General features: G+C 39.7%; 1 protein-coding gene across 1 annotated transcript in view; it reads right to left on the reverse strand.

Annotated features, from left to right (window-relative positions):
- Positions 1–20,202, reverse strand: part of cubn (cubilin (intrinsic factor-cobalamin receptor)) — a 355,208-nt gene that overhangs the window by 292,923 nt on the left and 42,083 nt on the right. The window contains exons 17-20 of the mRNA XM_073055305.1: positions 17,218–17,380; positions 12,139–12,329; positions 1,250–1,406; positions 216–394 (exon numbers count right to left, since the gene is read on the reverse strand). Coding sequence (XP_072911406.1) covers positions 216–394; positions 1,250–1,406; positions 12,139–12,329; positions 17,218–17,380 — 690 coding nt within the window. The remainder of the gene's footprint in view (positions 1–215; positions 395–1,249; positions 1,407–12,138; positions 12,330–17,217; positions 17,381–20,202) is intronic.

Here is a 20,202-nt window from a genome sequence, read left to right on the forward strand (position 1 = left end):
TATAGTAACTGATTCATTAACCTATATTTCACTTCCAAATGTTAATTCATATCAAGTTCAATAAACATAACTTTCAAAATAAAAATTACCTACTCCTGCACTAAGAGGAGTGCTGGAAGGATAATTATTTCAGTTATTAATCATACATTAATAATAAATTTCAGATTAGCTTTTGCTTCACCCATGGTTGAACAAAAGAATTGTAACTTTCTTACCTCTAAGTAGTCATGGCTACAGTTTACAGCTTCCTCAACATCAAAGGAAATGAACTTGAGGGAAACTACTTGTCCTTCAGGTTGGGTGATAACCCATTCACAGCTTCTGTCATGTGGGTACAGTTCAGGATAATAAGGTGACTGAATCACTCCTTTATTATAAAGAGTGCCACCACATGCTGTAATGAAGCAACAGGAAGAAAATGAAATTTATGAAAAAAGCAGAGGATTATTTAAATAAACATTGCAACTAAATATGAGTTTCCAGATTCCTTTTCTCTGATGTTTCTGTAGGTTGTGCACTGTCCACTGATTTTAATAGTTCATTCATAATATACCTGTATCACAATGTTGTTATCAGAGAAATCCCATTTTTGCACTTTGTGAATATCAAACAAATACCTTGAATGAATACATTTAGTGATGAATCACGGTACGCATTGAATGAATTCTGTCTGTTGTCTTGGGTTTTGTGTTAACGCGAGAGTGTGGAATTGGCAGTTACTATGAATATATAATAGCAACATAGGGTTTGCTCTGCATACAGAAAGCTTGAAGTTACTTCTGAAGATTCTGCCCTTCTCTGCATGCTGTACTCTTTAGTCTTCTCTAAATTAATGAAGTAAAATCATTTAACTTGAACTGCTCTTAAGGTATTTACAAATTTCAGAGTACATTTATTATCAAAATATGTGTACTACATACAACCTTGAGATTTGTCTCCTTACAGGTACTGTAGCCTCAAAAAAAAGGAAACCCAGTAGAAACCATTAAAAAGATTATAGTCAAATACACAATGTGCAAAAAAGAACAAATCATGCATTTCAATATCACCATAAAAGGCTGTCTATTGAGAGAAAATGACAGGCATTTAAGGGAGAATTAGATCACAATTAGAAGTAGTAATATAATGGGAATCCGGATGTAGATGTGAACACTACAGAGCTTCAGGAACTTGATTTCTGATGAACTCTGGGAGAAAAAAAACGTGAAACAGCAAATAATTCCTCAACATCCAAAAGGAAAATCCTTACCGACTTTATATACAGCCACAAAACCTCTTCTTGTGACAGAAACATTTGTTTTAAATTTAAGCCACAATTTATTGCCGCTTGTAGTAATGGGGGCTGGGGCTTCAGTACCACAGAATTTTCCAATTAGATGATCTGTCTCTGCTTCACCATCATGAACCTAAAATCCAAATAAAATTTAGGAAAAGGAGCAAGAAAATCATTCTGTTTTCTCAAGAGTATAACACTTTACTGATATAGCAGACCTTCAAACAGATTTTAGCTTGTGTGCAAAAATGGCATAGTATCCATTGGAATCTCTATGGATGATTGGAAAAGGACAGCAGAATGCCATAGTTGAGCATACAGATGAACATAATTCTTTGAGGTGAATTGAATCTGATTTTGTGAAGACAGCACAAAATTTTATTTATTTGTATTTATTTATTTGGCCCAACAAGTCCAATTACGCACATTTGACAAACAAACCTACCAACCTGTACAATATGTAGATAAGCCTACAAGAGGAGAGGCTGTATTTGATCTGGTTATTGGGAAATGAACCTGGTCAGGTGTCAGGTCTCTCAGTGGGAGAGCATTTTGGAGATAGTGATCACAATTCTATCTCCTTTACCACAGCATTGGAGAGGGATAGGAACAGACACATTTGGGAAACGTTTAATTGGAGTAAGGGGAACTATGAGGCTATCAGGTGGGAACTTGGAAGCATAAATTGTTCTCAGGGAAACGTACCGAAGAAATGTAGCAAATTTTCAGGGGATATTTGCGTGGAGTTCTGAGTAGGTACGATCCAATGAGACATGGAAAGGATGGTAGGGTACAAGATCCATGGTGCACAAAGGCTTTTGTAAATTTCGTCAAGAAGAAAAGAAAAACTTATGAAAGGTTCAAAAATCTAGGTAATAAAATGAATCTAGAAGGTTATAAGGGTAGCAGGAAGGAGCTTAAGAATGAAATTAGGAGAGCCAGAAGGGACCATGAAAAGGCCTTGGTGGACAGGATTAAGGAAAATCCCAAGGAAAATCCCAAAATCTACAAGTATGTGAACAGCAAGAGGATAAGACGTGAGAGAATAGGACTACTCAAGTGTGACAATGGATAAGTGTGTATGGAACTGGATGAAATAGCAGAGGTACGTAATGAATACTTTGCTACAGAAAAGGATCTTGGCGATTGTAGGGATGACTTGCAGTGGACTGAAAAGCTTAGGAATGTAGATATTAAGAAAGAGGATGTGCTGGAGCTTTTGGAAAGCATCAAGTTGGATAAGTCACTGAGACCGGATGGGATGTACCCCAGGCTACTGTGGGAAGTGAAGGAGGAGACTGCTGAGCCTCTGGCAATGATCTTTGCATCATCAATGAGAATGGGAGAGGTTCTGGAGGATTGGAGGGTTGCAGATGTTTGTTCCCTTATTTAAGAAAGGGAGTAGGGATAGCCCAGGAAATTATAGGCCAGTGAGTCTTACCTCAGTGGTTGGTAAGTTGATGGAAAAGATCCTGAGAGGCAGAATTTATGAACATTTGGAGAGGCATGATATGATTAGGAATAGTCAGCATGGCTTTGTGATGGCATGGCTCCCTCCTGATGAAGGGTTTCGGTCCGAAACGTTGTCACTACCTCCTCCCATAGATGCTGTCTGGCCTGCTGAGTTCTGCCAACATTTTGTGTTTTTATTTATTTCCAGCTTTGTGAAAGGCAGGTCGTGCCTTACGAGCCTGATTGAATTTTTTGAGGATATGACTAAGCACATTGATGAAGGTAGAGCCATAGATGTAGTGTGTATGGATTTTAGCAAGCCATTTGATAAGGAACCCCATGCAAGAGTTATTGAGAAAGTAGGGAGGCATGGGATCCAAGGGAACATTGCTGCTTTGTGGATCCAGAACTAGCTTGCCCACTGAAGGCAAAGAGTGGTTGTAGATGGGTCATATTCTGCATGGAGGCTGGTGACCAGTGGTGTGCCTCAGGCCCTCAGGGATCTATTCTGGGACCCCTACTCTTCGCGATTTTTATAAATGACCATGATGATGAGGAAGTGGAGGGATGGGTTAGTAAATTTGCTGATGACACAAAGGTTGGGGGTGCTGTGGATAGTGCGGAGGGCTGTCAGAGGTTACAACGGGACATTGATAGGATACAAAACTGGGCTGAGAAGTGGCAGATGGAATTCAACCCATATAAGTGTGAGGTAGTTCGTTCTGGTAGGTCAAATATGATGACAGAATATAGTATTAATGGTAAGACTCTTGGCAGTGTGGAGGATCAGAGGGATTTTGGGGTCTGAATCCATGGGACACTCAAAGCTGCTACGCAGGTTGACTCTGTGGTTAAGAAGGCATACAGTGCATTGGCCTTCAGCAATGTTGGGATTGAGCTTAAGAGCCGAGAGGTAATGTTGCAGCTATACAGGACTCTGGTCAGACACCACTTGGAATACTGTGCTCAGTTCTGGTCACCTCACTATAGGAAGGATGTGGAATCCATAAAAAGGGTACAGAGGAGATTTACAAGGATGTTGCCTGGTTTGGGGAGCATGCCTTATGGGAATAGGTTGAGTGAACTCGGTCTTTACTCCTTGGAGCGATGGAGGATGAGAGGTGACTTGATGGAAGTGTACAAAATAATGAGAGGCATTGATCGTGTGGATAGTCAGAGGCCTTTCGCCAGGGCTGAAATGGATAATATGAGAGGGCATAGTTTTAGGGTGCTTGGAGGTAGTTACAGAGATGTTAAGGGTAAGTTTTTTTACACAAAGAATGGTGAGTGTATGGAATGGGCTGCTGGCAGCGGTGGTGGAGGAGGAAATGATAGGGTCTTTTAAGAGACTCCTGGATGGCTATATGGAGCTTAGAAAAATAGAGTGCTATGGGTAAAGCCTAGGTAGTTCTAAGGTAGGGACAGGTTTGGCACAGCTTTGTGGGCTGAAAGGCCTGTATTGTGCTGTGTGTTTTCTATGTTTCTATGTTATACTTCTCTGTAGAATGTGGGAGGGAACTGGAGCACCCTGAGGAAACTCACATTCATAAGGAGAGCATTCACTGCCTATAGACGGGGAGGGAATTTAACCCCACTCAGAGGCAGTGAGATTGCATTACACTAACTGCTAGGATACTATGCCACCCCAAAGAAGAAAGAATATGCTAAGCTACTTGAGACTTCTGGTGAATGGATGTGCTTCACTTTATGAACAAGAGTGTCACACATGAATTGGATACCAAAGACTTCAGCTTTGCAAAATCTAATATGTACTAGGGGTGATTGATATGTTCGTGGCCTAAAGCAGAAGGAGATGGGTTATTAACTTCAAACTTTCTGCATTTTCACTCAAAGAGTTGAACTGCATGTGCATGTAATGAGAGCTGTATAACTCATCTCTTTCTGCCTTAGGCCACAAACTTATCAATCACCCCTGCTGTGGACCACTTCTGGAGTCCAAGACTCTGACTTCTACAAATAAGGGATCCGTATGCTCCACGACTTCTGGACTAAGTGTGTAAATGTAGGAGGGGCCTTTGTTGAAAAACAAATGTGCTAGGTTTTCTAAAATTGACTCCTATCTTAGGCCACGGACTTATCAATCACCCCTCCTACTACACACAAAATGCTGGAGGAATTCAGCAGGCCAGGCAACATCTAAGAAACGAGTACAGTCAGGCCAAAACCCTTCAGCAGGAATGGAGAAAAAAGCTGAGGAGTAGATTTAAAAGGTGGGAGGAGGGGAGAGAGAAAAAACAGGTGAAAATCTGGAGGGGGAAGAACAAAGTAAAGAGCTGGGAAGTTGACTTGAAAGAGACAGAAGGCCACAGAAGAAAGAAAAGGGGGGAGGAGCACCAGAGGGAGGTGATGGGTGGGCAAGGAGATAAGGTGAGAGAGGGAAAACGGGATGGGAAATGGTGAAGCAGGGTGGGGGGGGGGCATTACTGGAAGTTTGAGAAATTGATGTTCATGCAATCAGGTTGGAGGCTACCCAAATTAAATATAATGTACTGTTTCTCCAACCTAAATGTGGCCTCATCACAACAGTGGAGGAAACCATGGATGGACGTATCAGAATGAGTATGGGAAGTGAAATTAAAATGGGTGGCCACTAGGAGATCCTGCTTTTTCTGGCAGATGGAGCGTAAGTGCTCGGCTGAGCTCTCTCCCAGTCAGGTCTATACTAAGGTGTTCAACTTTCAAATCATGATAAGCCAGCTATTGCAGTTGGAAAAAACATAAATATTGTTAAGCGAACTTATTTATTTTTTTAAACTTATAAAGCTTTGTCAGAAATATAATTTAAAATGTTTAAACCATCCAGTTTAAGATGGCGTTGGTGAAGCACAGTGACAGTTTGCAGGTAGCAAATAAGACAAAAAAATCATTATATTAATCACACTTATTCTTGGATTCTATCACTGTAATCAATAGCCTGTACTTCCCTTTTGAACTACCTGTACGACCTGGCACTTTCATGGTGTGAATTGATGTCTCAAAGATGTAGCACAGTTGTGGCTTAGCGTGTGAATCGAGGCAGCTTGGCCCGGGCACAAGAGAGGGGAGTGAGCCAATGTTTAGGCATTGCTAGAGTAGACTTGGAGGCAATTCGATGCAGCAGAGATGAGGTGAAGGGAGCAGAAGTGATGCAGAGCCAAGGTGCAGGGCCCGAGAGCAAAGAAAAGTCTGAGATTGGTTCAATTTAAGTGCTGGGCTGAATTAAGGTGGTAGGATCTGAGCCCGAGAGTATATCAAAGCAGCAAGGAATGACCCAAGGTTTGGATGAATTAAGTACTGGAACAGATTGAAAAGATCAGGGTGTTTGGGACAGAGTGGGCGGGAAGAGCTCGTGATATTGTGATAAGTGGCAAATCAAGTGTGAGGTTTATTCATCTCTGCGCTGAACAGAGGTTGCAGACAATGCAACTAACAGGCTTCTGAATAGGTTGCAGTGACGTCTACCTCCGTGGCTGTGAACTTCAGTTCTGAATGTTATTTGCTTACTTTTACTGTTAGCACAATTTGTTTATTTTTTTGCACATTGGGTGTTTGATGGTCTTTTAATGAATTCTATTGGGCTTCGTTGTTTTGTGGCTGTCTGTAAGGAGATGACTTTCAAGGTTGTAAATAGTAGACATACTTTGATAATAAAGGTACTTTGAACTTTAGGGGGCAACGAGGTAGAGCAATGGTTAAAGTAGCTGCAGCACAGCAACAGGTTAATGGTTTGACTTTGACATTGGGTGTGGTCTCTGTAGAGCTTGCACATTTTCTGTGTGATTATGGTTTTTCATCCATGCTGGTTGACTAATCATATCCCACATCCCAAAAATGTGCTAGTAGGTTAATTGAGTTTCCTAAATTACTCCCTAGAGTAGACAATTGGCAAAGAGAATCATAGAGAATTTGATGGACATGCTTGAGAGGGCACCAATTATGTGCGTGAGGAAATATAGAAAGGGGGAACAGTCTAATGGCATCGCTCCACAGGCAGCTGACATAGACCCAATGGGTTGAAATATTGTGATAAAAGGCAAATCAAGTGTGAGACAATGGATGGTAGTATTGCAAGAAATGTAGTGGAACACAGAAATTTTGCAATGCGTGTCTACAAATCCATGTCTGACCTGCAGGAATAAATGACAAGGCATACTGAATATTTACCTTAATTGCTGTGGCATAGAATACATGAACTGGGAGGTCATGCTAGAAATGTAATGAATGTAATACTAATGTAATAAATGTAATGAATGACCAGTTCTGGTCATCACACTGCAGGAAGGATGAGATAGCAGTAGAGAGGATGCAGAAGAGAAATTGAAGAATACTATCATGATATGAGGAGAGACTATCTAGGTAAGAAGTAAACTCTTTACTAAAAGGGTTTTCTAATCCAGAGGCAAGTGGATATATATGAACAAACAAACAAACTTTAACTTGCTTATTTTTTTGGATGATAAAGATATAACTAATTATGAAAATCAAGTGGAAATGTGGATAAGGGAGTATATTAGTCCTGATATTTTTGAATAACAATGCAGCTTCTGATCCAAAACCTTGTCAATTTCTTACGGTTTTATATTTCATTTATGAAACATCTGTGATAGTAGATGCAGGAAATCCCACCATCAGGAGAAGAATAAGGTGAGATTTGACAGAGGTGTACAAAGTTATGGTGTGTGTGTGTGTGTGTGTGTGTGTGTTATAGATGGCTATGGTCTGGGTGCAGGTCAATGGGTGCTAGACAGAATAATAGTTAGGCTCAATCTAGATGGACTAAAGGGCTTGTTTCCGTGCTGTAGTGTTCAATGATACTGGCCTAATAGCCTTGAATTTTCCTATTAATCCATGGGAAGACCAGGGTTTAATGCTTGTACAACCCTATGTAGGGCAGATAAGAGGAAGCAAAATAAGGATTCACAGATTAATCTGCTTTCTGAAGGTTCTCAATACCCTTTACCTCACCTACTATTTGTTAAAAGATAAAATTGCCATTAATCAATACACTTAATTACGCTTTTCTATTTTCCACTTTTAGGTGTTAACTTTGTGGGAGAGGATTGCCAGTCCAATAATTATCTGAGGGCATCCCCATTTACAGCTGATGCTCTGCTGTCCTTTTCTCTAACCTGGCACCTTCAATGTCAAACTCAAACTACCTACTAATGAAAGATTTCTATATGAGTTTAAGGAATTGTCATCAAGTAAATCAGTAAAGAGAACAAGAACGAGTTCGTGTGAGCAGGTGTTTATTGTCCTTCCATTTTACACCATTAACTGAAGTGTCCAGCAGCCTTGATGTCAGAAGGACGATCTTCAAATAGAACCAATGACGCAAGAGCATCAAAATATTATGCAGTGACCATGGAAATAATATTCACATAAATGGCTGAGGTAATGATTAATGGAAGGATTCTTACATCTGCAAAATAATGTTATAAGATTTGTTTGGGTTGCAGATCCAGCAGCTAAACCTCTAAGAAGTCTTACAAAATGGTTTTGGGAGTGGCAGCTCCCAATACTTCATCAGATGTTTTATCAGAACTTTGTACAAAACTAATGAGAACACAGTTTGAGTACTGCATACAGTTCTGGTCACTACAATACAGGAAATAATTACCTGCTTTGGAGAAGGTGTGGAGGAAATTCATAAAAGTATTGCTGAGACTAACAGAATCTTAGCTATGAGATACACTTGAATAAATCAAATTATTTTCCTTGAAACAGGATGCTGCAGGAGGATTTAAGTTGGTTCTATAAATTATAAGTTGTGTAAAAACGATGGAACACTTTCTCTAAATATAGGGGTGAAAACCAACAAATAGCTTTCAAATACACTTGGTAGAAGAGAAATTATGAAACATTTTTCGTCCCACAGAGAGGGTGATTGGGGTCTAGATCTCACTAACAGAAAGTGTAGCAGAGATAGAAGCCCTCTCAGACTTAAAAATAAACACTTAGAAGTTATTATCTACAGAAATACGAAGCTCTGGATTAGACTGAGAGTCTGTTTTTGACTTACAGAACTGTAAATATATTATGGTTCTGTGATTTTATAATCATATTTACAGTCTTGATATCATTAGGACAATAAACTTTGTCATTACACATATTATTAAAATCCCTGAGATCACATCAAACTCGAAGGTTACATACAGTGAGTTGATGCAGATGTCAATATGCCTCGGGGGAGTAGCAATCAACTTGCATACTTTCAAACTGCTCTAATTCCTCTGTGTTACAACATTTGCAATCCTTGAAGTGTCATGTTTCAGAATACAGGAAATTTGTACTTCTGGGATAAGATGCAACAGAACATTCCACGATGAAAAAGAAACAACCACCCATGTTGCAGTTGTGCACTATGAAATATTCCTCACCATGACCTCTCCCTGCCTTTCACATATTGTCTGGTTCTCATTTCAGTGTTTCATTGTTGGCCTCTAAGAAAAGGCTAATGTGCTAATGCTGCCATTTCTGCCTTGAGATCAGGTCTCCCTCACCACATGATCAAACGAAGGTTTATGTAGTTCAGGATTTCAGGATTGTTTTTATATTTTATCTGACAACAGGTTAAGTCCAGCTTGTAATCTAAAAAAGTGTTCATCTAATCTTGTCAAGGTGATGTCATTATATTAATATAATAAATATTCCTTTGTTGCCAATTGGATCCTTGAATATATAGGTGCGTAAAACACAAAAGTACAACAAATGCTGATCATTAAGCATCATTATAAATTTTGTATTGTGAAACAAAGAAGCATCTTCTGAAAAATGACAAATAGAAATCAATAGAATAAAAACAACATGAAATTAATAAGAAAGCCAATTTCTTTTATGGTATAAAAGAAAATTAGATTTTTCTCCCTGTTTTGTCTTGAAAGAGTTAACTACTTTTATTTTCTAGAAATATTACTAATGTGGAAGTAATGATTGATTGGTTAGACTTAGTCAATTTTTGAAATTATGCACATTACAACTGCAGTCAGACTGACATGATATCAGAGATAGAATCCCACCATTTTGGATCTAAATGAAAGATTACTTACATTAAGGCCTAAACAAAAAAGATCTAAATTTTTTTTTAAAGTTTCCCTGGTGAGCTAATATAATCCATATTTAATTAATTTAATCCACAATATTAAACCATCATTGACCATAAGTGCATTAAAGGCTCAAATATCAAATGCATTGCACTTTAATACTAGAGTCTGGAATATGTTGGAGTAAAACATAAAAGCTGTTATCGTCAATACATTACTGTGATTGAAACAAATTAAAATTGCAAATAATTTTGTAAACAATCTTATCAATGCACTTTTCTGAAAAATTAAATCAACTTTTAATGAAGCATAATGCTGATATGAGCATGAGTCAAGTCACGAGAATTTTCTGAAAAACTTCTCAAACTTCTCACTTTTTCCATTGAGAGTATGGGAGATTCAAACAAGAGGACATGAGTTGAGAGTTAAGGGGCAAAAGTTTAGGGGTAACATGAGGGGGAACTTTTTTACTCAGAGAGCTGTAGCTGTGTGGAACAAGCTTCCAGTAGAAGTGGTAGAGACAGGTTCGATATTGTCACTTAAAAAAAAAATTGGATAGGTATATGGACAGGAAAGGAATGGAGGGTTATGGGCTGAGTGCAGGTCGGTGGGACGAGGTGAGAGGTAAGCGTTCGGCACGGACTAGAAGGGCCGAGATGGCCTGTTTCTGAGCTGTAATTGTTATATGGTTATATGGAATATTAATTACCATTACATGTTTGCTGTACAATGACATACACACCATTATTTTAATGAAGAAGTCCACCAAAGTCTTAGTACAGATTAAGGATAGGCAAGGCTGTTTCATTTCCCCAATGTTCTTCTCAATATTCCTTGCTAGAATCATGTACTTTACCTTCAGCATGCCCTCACATAAAATAATGTGTAGACTGATAAAAAACTGTTGCCTCCACTCGAGGGCCAAGATTATCCAATCACTGATTCACAGAATACTTATGGCACTTATGAATGTGTATTCTTGGAGACCAACCATCAAGAACCTAGTAATTCCTTCACTGATGTAGACAAGAGGATGGGTATAATGGTGAACATCTTGAAGACAAAAGGTCTCCACCAACCTGCCCTTACTTCAAAATAACTGCTCCCAAATCAAGGTTAATAGCAAGACGCTGGTAAACTCCAACGACTTTCAATATGTTAAGAGCTATCTCTCAGTAAAAGCAGATTCACCACATCACCACATCCTCCAATGCTCCCGCACAACCTGTGACCTATTTAAGGAAAGGAGTGTTTTAAAAACTCAAACCAGAAATTACACACATGCTCAGCCAATGCAAAGATCCATGCTTTCCTGATGCTTCAAAAACATGTCCTGTCATCATTTCTAACTCTGATAACCTCCAAAACTATGCAACAACATCAGTTTGCTCTTGCTGGCCAATACACTAATACTGAATCTTGTCCACCTTGTCCACTTACCTGACAACAGATTCCCAAAATTGCACTCTCCTTTGAGCTCCATCACAGCAAAGGTCCCCAGAGGGATAGGAAAAGCATTTCACTTACAACACCAAATCCTCTTTGGAATGATGTAACATCTACCCATGGGTAGCCCTGCCTTGTGTCTGTGCAAAATGGAAATCAAGCATCTTGAATTACACTGAGCACCTCTACTCTTTATGATTGCAGCACACAAAGGTCTCTTACAAACAGATGAAAGAGTGCATAATTTCCTGCAGAACCCATGCAGCTCCACCATCAAACAGCAAACATCTACCCAGTTGCAGCAGAGTTTGCAAATTCCACATATGTTTCATCAGTTACCTCAGAGACTATTGAATTAGAATGGAAGCAAGTTATTCTTCATCCTGTCAACTAGATCGATGTCTAGCAAACACATTATTAAAATGTAAAAACACAAGCAGCTGTGATATTTCATATTCTCTCCAGGAAATCTCCCACACAGATACATCTGCATATTTCGTGACAAAGCTTTACCCATTCCCCATGTACTTCACCACCCTAATTCACTGAAAACTTCAGCACTATTCCTCTGGGTAAGGTAAACTATTAGTACCTCATCCAGATGCAAAGAGTATAAAGATTGAATCAATATACCCTGCCATTATAACCTTCTAATACCACACTACTTAATGTGGTTACACCCATTGCTTTCTTTTGTTAGAAGTTAATATGATAAAGTTAAAAAATGTTTCCCATATCAATACTTTTCCTCTGATCAGTAACAGTGAATTCATTGAATATTTACTAAATAAAAATATAACATGTGCCAAATAGAATGCAGTGATTTTGTATTTTAAAACCACAGTTCCAGCAAATGTGAGTAATTTGCTTTCAAACTGATCCATGTGTTCATGAGAGCATACTTAATAATAAAGGATAATTTACCTCTATATAGTCCAAGGAACAGTTGTCATGGAATTCCAAATCCATATGTGTGAATTGAAGAAGAATGCGCTCTCCTATGGGCTGTTCTATAATATAGATGCACTGTCTGCTGCTAGGATATGGATGAGGCCAATTGGGAGAGGTAAGAATTCCTTCACTGTCTCCATATGTTCCTCCGCAGTCAGGTTCAGCTATTCATTAAGAAAAATGACAAAATTAGCAAAATGAAGCTAAAGAGAAGAAGAACAAGTAGAATAGGAGCAACACAGGAACATAAAACACAAGAAAGTAGCATCAGGAGTAGGGAACAAGGCCCTTCAAGCCTTCCCACCATTCAAAATCCTCATGGATAATTACGCTGCTCCCAACTTCTTTGCCAGTTTTCCATAAATCTCAATTCTTCAATTTTACAAATGCTTATCTACCCCCACCTTAAATAAAAATCTAGCTTCTAAGGCAGAGAATCCCAAAGATCTAAAATTTTCTGAGAAAAGAGACTTCTATGCATCTCAGTTTTAAATGACCAGTCCCTCAGTCCCTTATCTTGTAGCTATGTCCCCTTGTTTGTGACTTCCTCATTGTGGAAACATCTCAACATCTACTCAGTGAAGTTCCCTTAAGAACTTACATATTTGAATACGAGTAATCTGACATTCTTCTGAACACTGAGGAATACAAACACAAACTGTCTAGCTTCACTTGATAGGACAGCATTCCTAGCCAAGGACATTACCTAATGAATTTCCTTTGGAGAGCCTCCAGTGCTATTCTTTCAAGATGGATGCCAAATTTGTAACCCTTAGAAGTTTCTCTCTCTGGGCTAGGACAATGGAGGAAGCAGCAGAAGCATTGGACTGGAAGACTTCGAACTCCAAACTGTGCTACCACCTCTCCAGTTTCACCTCCAGTTAGAAGTAAGAAGTGTACTTCGTACTGGAGGTGAAAGTGGAGAGAAGGGAGGTTGGGAAGGTTACAAAAGGGAATAGAGGCCAAGAACTATCCTGGATGACTTTTGGAAAGTGAGGTGTTTTTGCAAATAGACATGGTGTGTGACCCTGCCAGTTCTGACATTGAAATGGATAAGTTAATTATAAAAACAGGAAATGCCAGGAACACTTAGCAATTCAGGCTTCGTAAATAGGGAGACACACTCAGGTTGATTATTGTTCACCAGAGCTAGAAAAGGTTAGAAATTGAACAGGAATTACAGGATAAGGAAGGAGTGGTGGAGACAAAGGGAATGTCTGTGAAAGGGTGAAAAACAAAAGAGACTGAATAACATAAAAGATGCTAATACTGACTAAGAGAATGTGGTGAACATTCTTTTATTTCCAGCTTATGTGTCTGAATGGAATATAAGTAAAAGAAAATGAGCGGAGAAGAAATATTAAAGCTGTAAAATACAAAAGGCTCCAACCACTGGAAAATCAGAAGTAAAAAAGAATGCTGGGTATATCCAGCATATCAGGTAGTATCAATGGAAAGACAAAAACTTGAGTTAATGCTTCAGGTTGACTTTTCATCAGAACAAGCTAATTCTGACACAAATAGGAAAGATTGGTTAATCTAAAACTGTGGAATTCATTATTGAGTCCTGCAAACAGTAAAATAAAAAGAAGCCACCCCTCAAGGTTATGTTGTATTTCACTGGAACAGTGCCAGACATCAAAGATCAAAGTGGAAAGGGATGAAGAAAAAACAGAATAAGTTGGGGGTATAATATGCAAGGAAATGTTAAGAAATGGTGCTATCTGTGAATGTCTTCTTCGGCTGTCCCTCAAGTTTCGATGATGACTGAGACCTGGGCTAGGTTATATGGAAGACCTGCAGTTGCCCAAGCTGCAAGTCTCCCCTCTCCACACCACCGATGTTGTCCAAGGGAAGGGCATTAGGACCCATACAGCTTGGCACCGGTGTCATCGCAGAGCAATGTGTGGTTAAGTGCCTTGCTCAAGGAGACAACCTCAGCTAAGGCTCGAACTAGCAACCTTCAGATCACTAGGTTGACACCTTAACCACTTGGACACACTTCACACTATCTGTGAATGAGATAACTGAGGAAGTAAGGGAAACTGAGAGTGCCAAACCATAAAGTAACAGTGAATTTGGGTTGGGAACTAACATGGAGAGCGAGACTAAAGGAGAACAGGAACCCAGAGAACAACATCAATCAAGATTAAAGTAGCACAGCTGCACAGTACAAGTCTGAGTGAGGAAAGCAGTGAAGAGTAGATGCTAAAGAAAGTTAATGTTAAATTAATGGTCAGAAAATGGAACAAGGTGAACAAAGTGAGATGTTCAAAAAGGCCAGAGTGTAGGTTGTCATGCTAGTGTGGGCTACATGCCTGCAATAGCTTGGACAGGATAGTTAGTAGAATGTATGGGTGAGCATCCACATTTCACATTTCCCAGAAGATTCTGATTTCTACACAATCAGTTAAAATAATGTCAGATGAATAGGGCATTTCCCACAAGTGAACCTAATGTTTGGAAGAAGATGCATAGAAACATAGAAAATAGGTGCAGGAGTAGGCCATTCGGCCCTTCGAGCCTGCACTGCCATTCAGTATGATCATGGCTGATCATCCAACTCAGAACCCTGTACCTGTCTTCTCTCCATACCCCCTGATCCCTTTAGCCACTAGGGCCATATCTAACTCCCTCTTTAATATAGCCAATGAACTGGCCTCAACTGTTTCCTGTGGCAGAGAATTCCACAGATTCACCACTCTCTGTGTGAAGAAGTTTCTCCTCATCTCAGTCCTAAAAGGCTTCCCCTTTATCCTTAAACTGTGACCCCTTGTTCTGGACTTACCCAACATCGGAAACAATCTTCCTGCATCTAGCCTGTCCAATCCCTTTAGAATTTTATACATTTTAATAAGATCCCCCCACATCTAAATTCTAGCAAGTATAAGCCCAGTCGATCCAGTCTTTCTTCATATTAAAGTCCTGCCATCCCAGGAATCAATCGGGTGAACCTTCTCTGTACTCCCTCTATGGCAAGAATGTCTTTCCTCAGATTAGGGGACCAAAACTGCACACAATACTCCAGCTGTGGTCTCACCAAGGCCTTGTACAACTGCAGTAGAGCCTCCCTGCTCCTGTGCTTGAATCCTCTTGCTATGAATGCCAACACACCATTTGCCTTTTTCACCGCCTGCTGTAACTGCATGCCCACTTTCAATGACTGGTGTGCAATGACACCCAGGTCTCATTGCACCTCCCCTTTTCCTAATAGGCCACCATTCAGATAATAATCTGTTTTCCTGTTCTTGCCACCAAAGTGGATAACCTCACATTTATCCACATTAAATTGCATCTGTCATGAATTTGCCCACTCACCTAACCTATCCAAGTTACCCTGCATCCTCTTAGCATCCTCCTCCCAGCTAACACTCCCGCCCAGCTTCGTGTCATCTGCAAACTTGGAAATGCTGCATTTAATTCCCTCGTCTAAATCATTAATATATATTGTAAACAGCTGGGGTCCCAGCACTGAGCCTTGCAGTACCCCACTAGTCACTGCCTGCCATTCTGAAAAGGTCCCGTTTATTCCCACTCTTTGTTTCCTGTCTGCCAACCAATTCTCTATCCACATCAATACCATACCCCCAATACCGTGTGCTTTAAGTTTGCCCACTAATCTCCTGTGTGGGACCTTGTCAAAAGCCTTTTGAAAATCCAAATATACCACATCCACTGGCTCTCCCCTATCCACTCCACTAGTTTCCTCCTCAAAAAATTCTATAAGATTTGTCAGACATGATTTTCCTTTCACAAATCCATGCTGACTTTGTCCGATGATTTCACCGCTTTCCAAATGTGCTGTTATCACATCTTTGATAACCGACTCTAGCATTTTCCCCCACCACCGATGTCAGGTGAGAGATAACCACTGGTAAAACTCACAGTCAGTACTGGGAGGAGTGAGTTGGATGAGATGGACACTCATTCCAGTAGGAATGCTAAATGGGTTTGCTGCAAGACAATGAGGAACAAATGGGGCTGTTCTTCATGAAGATGAATTTCCTTACTGAAGCTTATATAATCAAATTTCTGGGGAACACAATTAATGACAACCCTTAAGTAGATGATGGGTCAGATTTGAATAGTTTGTGGTTAGTGAATGCCCTGAATTCAAGTGGCCTGCTTGGCTGCAGGTCAACAGTAAACAATCTTGAAACCATCCACATCAAAGCAGTCTGTTTGGAGACACAAGAGATGACATATGGTGGAACATGGAACATTAAACAATCTGCCAGGTGAATTCAGTGGATTGAACAGCATCCGTGAGGGGCAAGAAATAAGTTCTGATTCAGTGTTTCAAAGTGAAATATTGAAAATTCTTTTCCTTCCTTAAACGCCACTCAAGCCATTGAGTTCTTCCAGCAGATGGTTTGTTGCTTAAAGCTGAAATACTCTGTCCCACCAAATGATGCCCTTTGGTTGCATTGAATGCCTTCACGCTCCAAAATACACAGCTTCTTTAATGGTATCTCCCAAACTTGTACTTTCTACCGCTTGGAAGATCAAGCAGATCAGATACAAGAAACAACATGCTGGAGGAACTCAGCAGGTCGAGCACCATCTGTGAGGGGATGGAACACTTCAGGTCAGGAGCCTACAAGAGTACCATCCTTGTGCATGGTTTCAATACAAAAAAGTGGCAATTCCTTTTCCCCCTCAGATTCTGCTCAACCCACAGTGTTCTTTCAGCAGTGTACTTTTGATCCAAATTCCAGCATCTCAGTCTCTTGTGTCTCCAAGCATATCAGATGCATCAGAAAATCACCAGCTGCAAATTCTCCTCCAAGTCTGTGTTGGAAATGCATTATCGTTCTTCCATAGTTACTGGAATGAAGTCCTGAATTATCTGCTTAGCAACACTCTGTGAGTACCTTTAACACACAGATTGCAACAACTCAAGAATAGCTAGAGATGGACAATAAAAAAAATCTTTAGCCAGTGACACATACGAAACATAACAGTTTTTCTACATGTAAACAGGACAATATTCAAATTTGAAATTGTTTTATAACCCAAATAAGATATGAGGGATAACACACAAATATTTACCAGGTAATGTAATGTATGTGACATAAAACCCTTGTCCACTGTTACTTTTGTCACTGTGGAAATGGATCCTTGCAGTAGGGCCAGATGTCAGGAGAGGGGGAGGGTTTTCATTGCCACAGTATTTGTGAAGGATGGGATCCTGGTCCAGCAGTCCATCTCTAATCTACACATAACAAAAGAGAATTAAAAACTGCACTTTATTATGCATATAGTAAGTGCAGAGAACCAAATGCAAAAATACTCAGTATGAGAAAATATTGAACATGTTATACTAAATGCTAAATAAAATAGAATGAGCTGCACTATACATTACCAGGTTAAGGACCAGGATAAATTTCTAACGTATAGGTACACATATATCCACTAACATGCGTGCACACAAACACGCACACATGCATATGGAGCAGGTTGTGAAATAGCTGGATGTGTAGATATTTGGCTTAATTTAATATGTCATTTCAATGAATTTGCTGAACTCTGGAGAGTTTGTTATGAGGTGCACATGGTTAATGCTGCTGTCGTACAAGCTCCAGGGACACAGATTTGATCCTAATCTTGGGTGCTGTCTGTGTACAGTTTGCATATTGTCCCTGTGATCTTATAGGTTTCTATCAGATGATCTGGTTTCCACCTACATCCTAAAACAATCTTTGCTTGAAGAGTTAAGATTAATTGATTACCTTTTATTGTACGTTAAGTGATAAAATAAGTAAAAGGGAGTTGATGGCAGAAGAAAGAAACATTAGCGTGTATGGGATGAAAGACTATAAATCTGATGGAATTTATTTTCTTTCAGGTAGCACCGACCTAATGGACTGAATGGCCCCTTTCTGTACCATTTGTAAGTAAGAAAGAAAGAAGGAGATGCATCTCATTCCATATTGTTTCACTTTCATCTATCAGTTACTGTTTTGCATATGTTCAGTAACGGTCAAGGGAGATGGGGAGAGGGCAGGAACGGGGTACTGATTGTGTATGATCAGCCATGATCACAGTGAATGGCGGTGCTGGCTAGAAGGGCCGAATGGCATACTCCTGCACCTACTGTCTATTGTCTATTGACTTCTACAACTCTTTCCAGGAAGTTACAAAGAAAGTTGATAAAGGCAAGGCAGTGGATGTTGTCTAAATACACTTTAGCAAGGCCTTGGACAAGGTCCCACATGGTAGGTTGGTCAAGAAGGTTTAGTCGCTTAGTGTTCAAGATGAAGTAGTAAGTTGGGTCAGACACTGGCTTCGTAGGAGAAGCCAGAGAGTGATAGTAAATGGTTGCCTCCTGACTGGTGGCCTGCGATTAGTGGTGTTTTGTTCTTTGTCAACTATATCAACGATCTGGATAATAATGTGGCAATCTGGATCAGCAAATTTGTGGATGGCACCAAGATTGGGGGTGTAGTAGACAACAGGGGAGACTATCAAAGCTTGCAGCAGAATCTGGACCAGCTTTTGGATCTGGATTCAAAAGCTATCCCCTTTTGTACCCTTAGCTCGGGCACTAAGGAGGGTAATAGAACAAAGAAATCTGGGAATACAGATCCATAATTCCTTGAAAATTGCATCACAGGTAGATAGGGTTGTAAAGAAAGCTTTTGGCAAATTAGCTTACATAGATCAAAGTACTGAGTACAGGAGTTGGAATGCTATGTTGAAGTTGTATCATGTGTAGTTTTGGCCACCTACCTACAGGAAATATGTCAATAATATTGAACGAGTGCAAGGAATATTTACAAGAATGTTGCCAGGACTTGATAATCTGTGTTACAGGGAAAGGTTGAAATGATTAGGACTTTATTCCCTAGAGTGTAGGAGAATGAGGGGAGATTTGATAGAAGTATACAAAATTATGAGTAGTATAAATAGGGTAAATGCAAGCACATTTCTTCCACTAGATTAGAACTAGAGGTCATGGGTTAAGGGTGAAATGTGAAATGTTTAATGGGAACATGAGGGGTAACTTCTTCATTCAGATGCTGTTGACAATGTAGAATGAGTTGCCAGCGGAAGTAATGGATGGGGATCTGATCACAATTTTTGAAAGAAGTTTGTATAGATGCATGAATGGAAGGGGTATGGAGGTCTATGGCCTGGGTGCTGGTCAATGGAACTCAGCAGATTAATAATTCGGCATGGACTAAATGGGCTGAAGGGCCTGTTTGTGTGCAGTAGAGTTCTATGGTTCTTTGGGTACAGAATTTCATAGATTCAATACTCTGAGTATAGTAATTTCTTTTCATCACTGTTCTTAATGACTGTCCTTGTGATTCTGGCTCCAGACACATCAGCCCAGGGAAATACCAAGACTACATTTATCCTTATGTGCTCCATCAGAATTTTGTGAGTTTCAGTGATATAACCAAATGGACAGTAAATAGTGAGTCTTGGCTTTCATCTAAGTAAAACTTGATAGAGGACTGGACTGTTTGCAATCCAGCACTTATTTCATCAGAGTGCAGGCATGTTGTTGGAGACTGTACATAAATTAGGTCACTTGTGAATTTATAAAGGTTGTTTGTCCACTATTCTCACTGATAGTGCAGTAAAGTTAGAAAAATCACTTAACTATGCCAAGGTCTGAACTCACAAGCTTAGCCTACAGTTTTAAGGAGTCACTGGTCAAATAGAAATAAAATTCTAACCTCCAAAGTTCAAAGTAAAATATATTATCAAAGTACATATATGCCACCACACACAACCTTGAAATTCTTTTTCTGTGGGCATAATTAGCAAATCTATAGAACAGTAACTGTAAACCGTAAACACCAGGAACTGTTAACTGTAAACAAACTGTGCAGATGCAGATATAAATAAATAACAATAAATAATGAGCATGAAATAACAATATAACAGAGCCCTTAACTGAGTGTCGCTATCCCCTTTTGTTCAAGAGCCTGATGGTTGAGGGGTAGTAACTGTTCTTGAACCTGGTAGTGTGAATCCTGAAGCTCCTGTACCTTTTATCTGATTGCAGTAGCGCGAAAAGAGCAT

The sequence above is a fragment of the Hemitrygon akajei genome, chromosome 8 (assembly GCF_048418815.1).
Source record: "Hemitrygon akajei chromosome 8, sHemAka1.3, whole genome shotgun sequence".
Taxonomy (NCBI): domain Eukaryota; kingdom Metazoa; phylum Chordata; class Chondrichthyes; order Myliobatiformes; family Dasyatidae; genus Hemitrygon; species Hemitrygon akajei.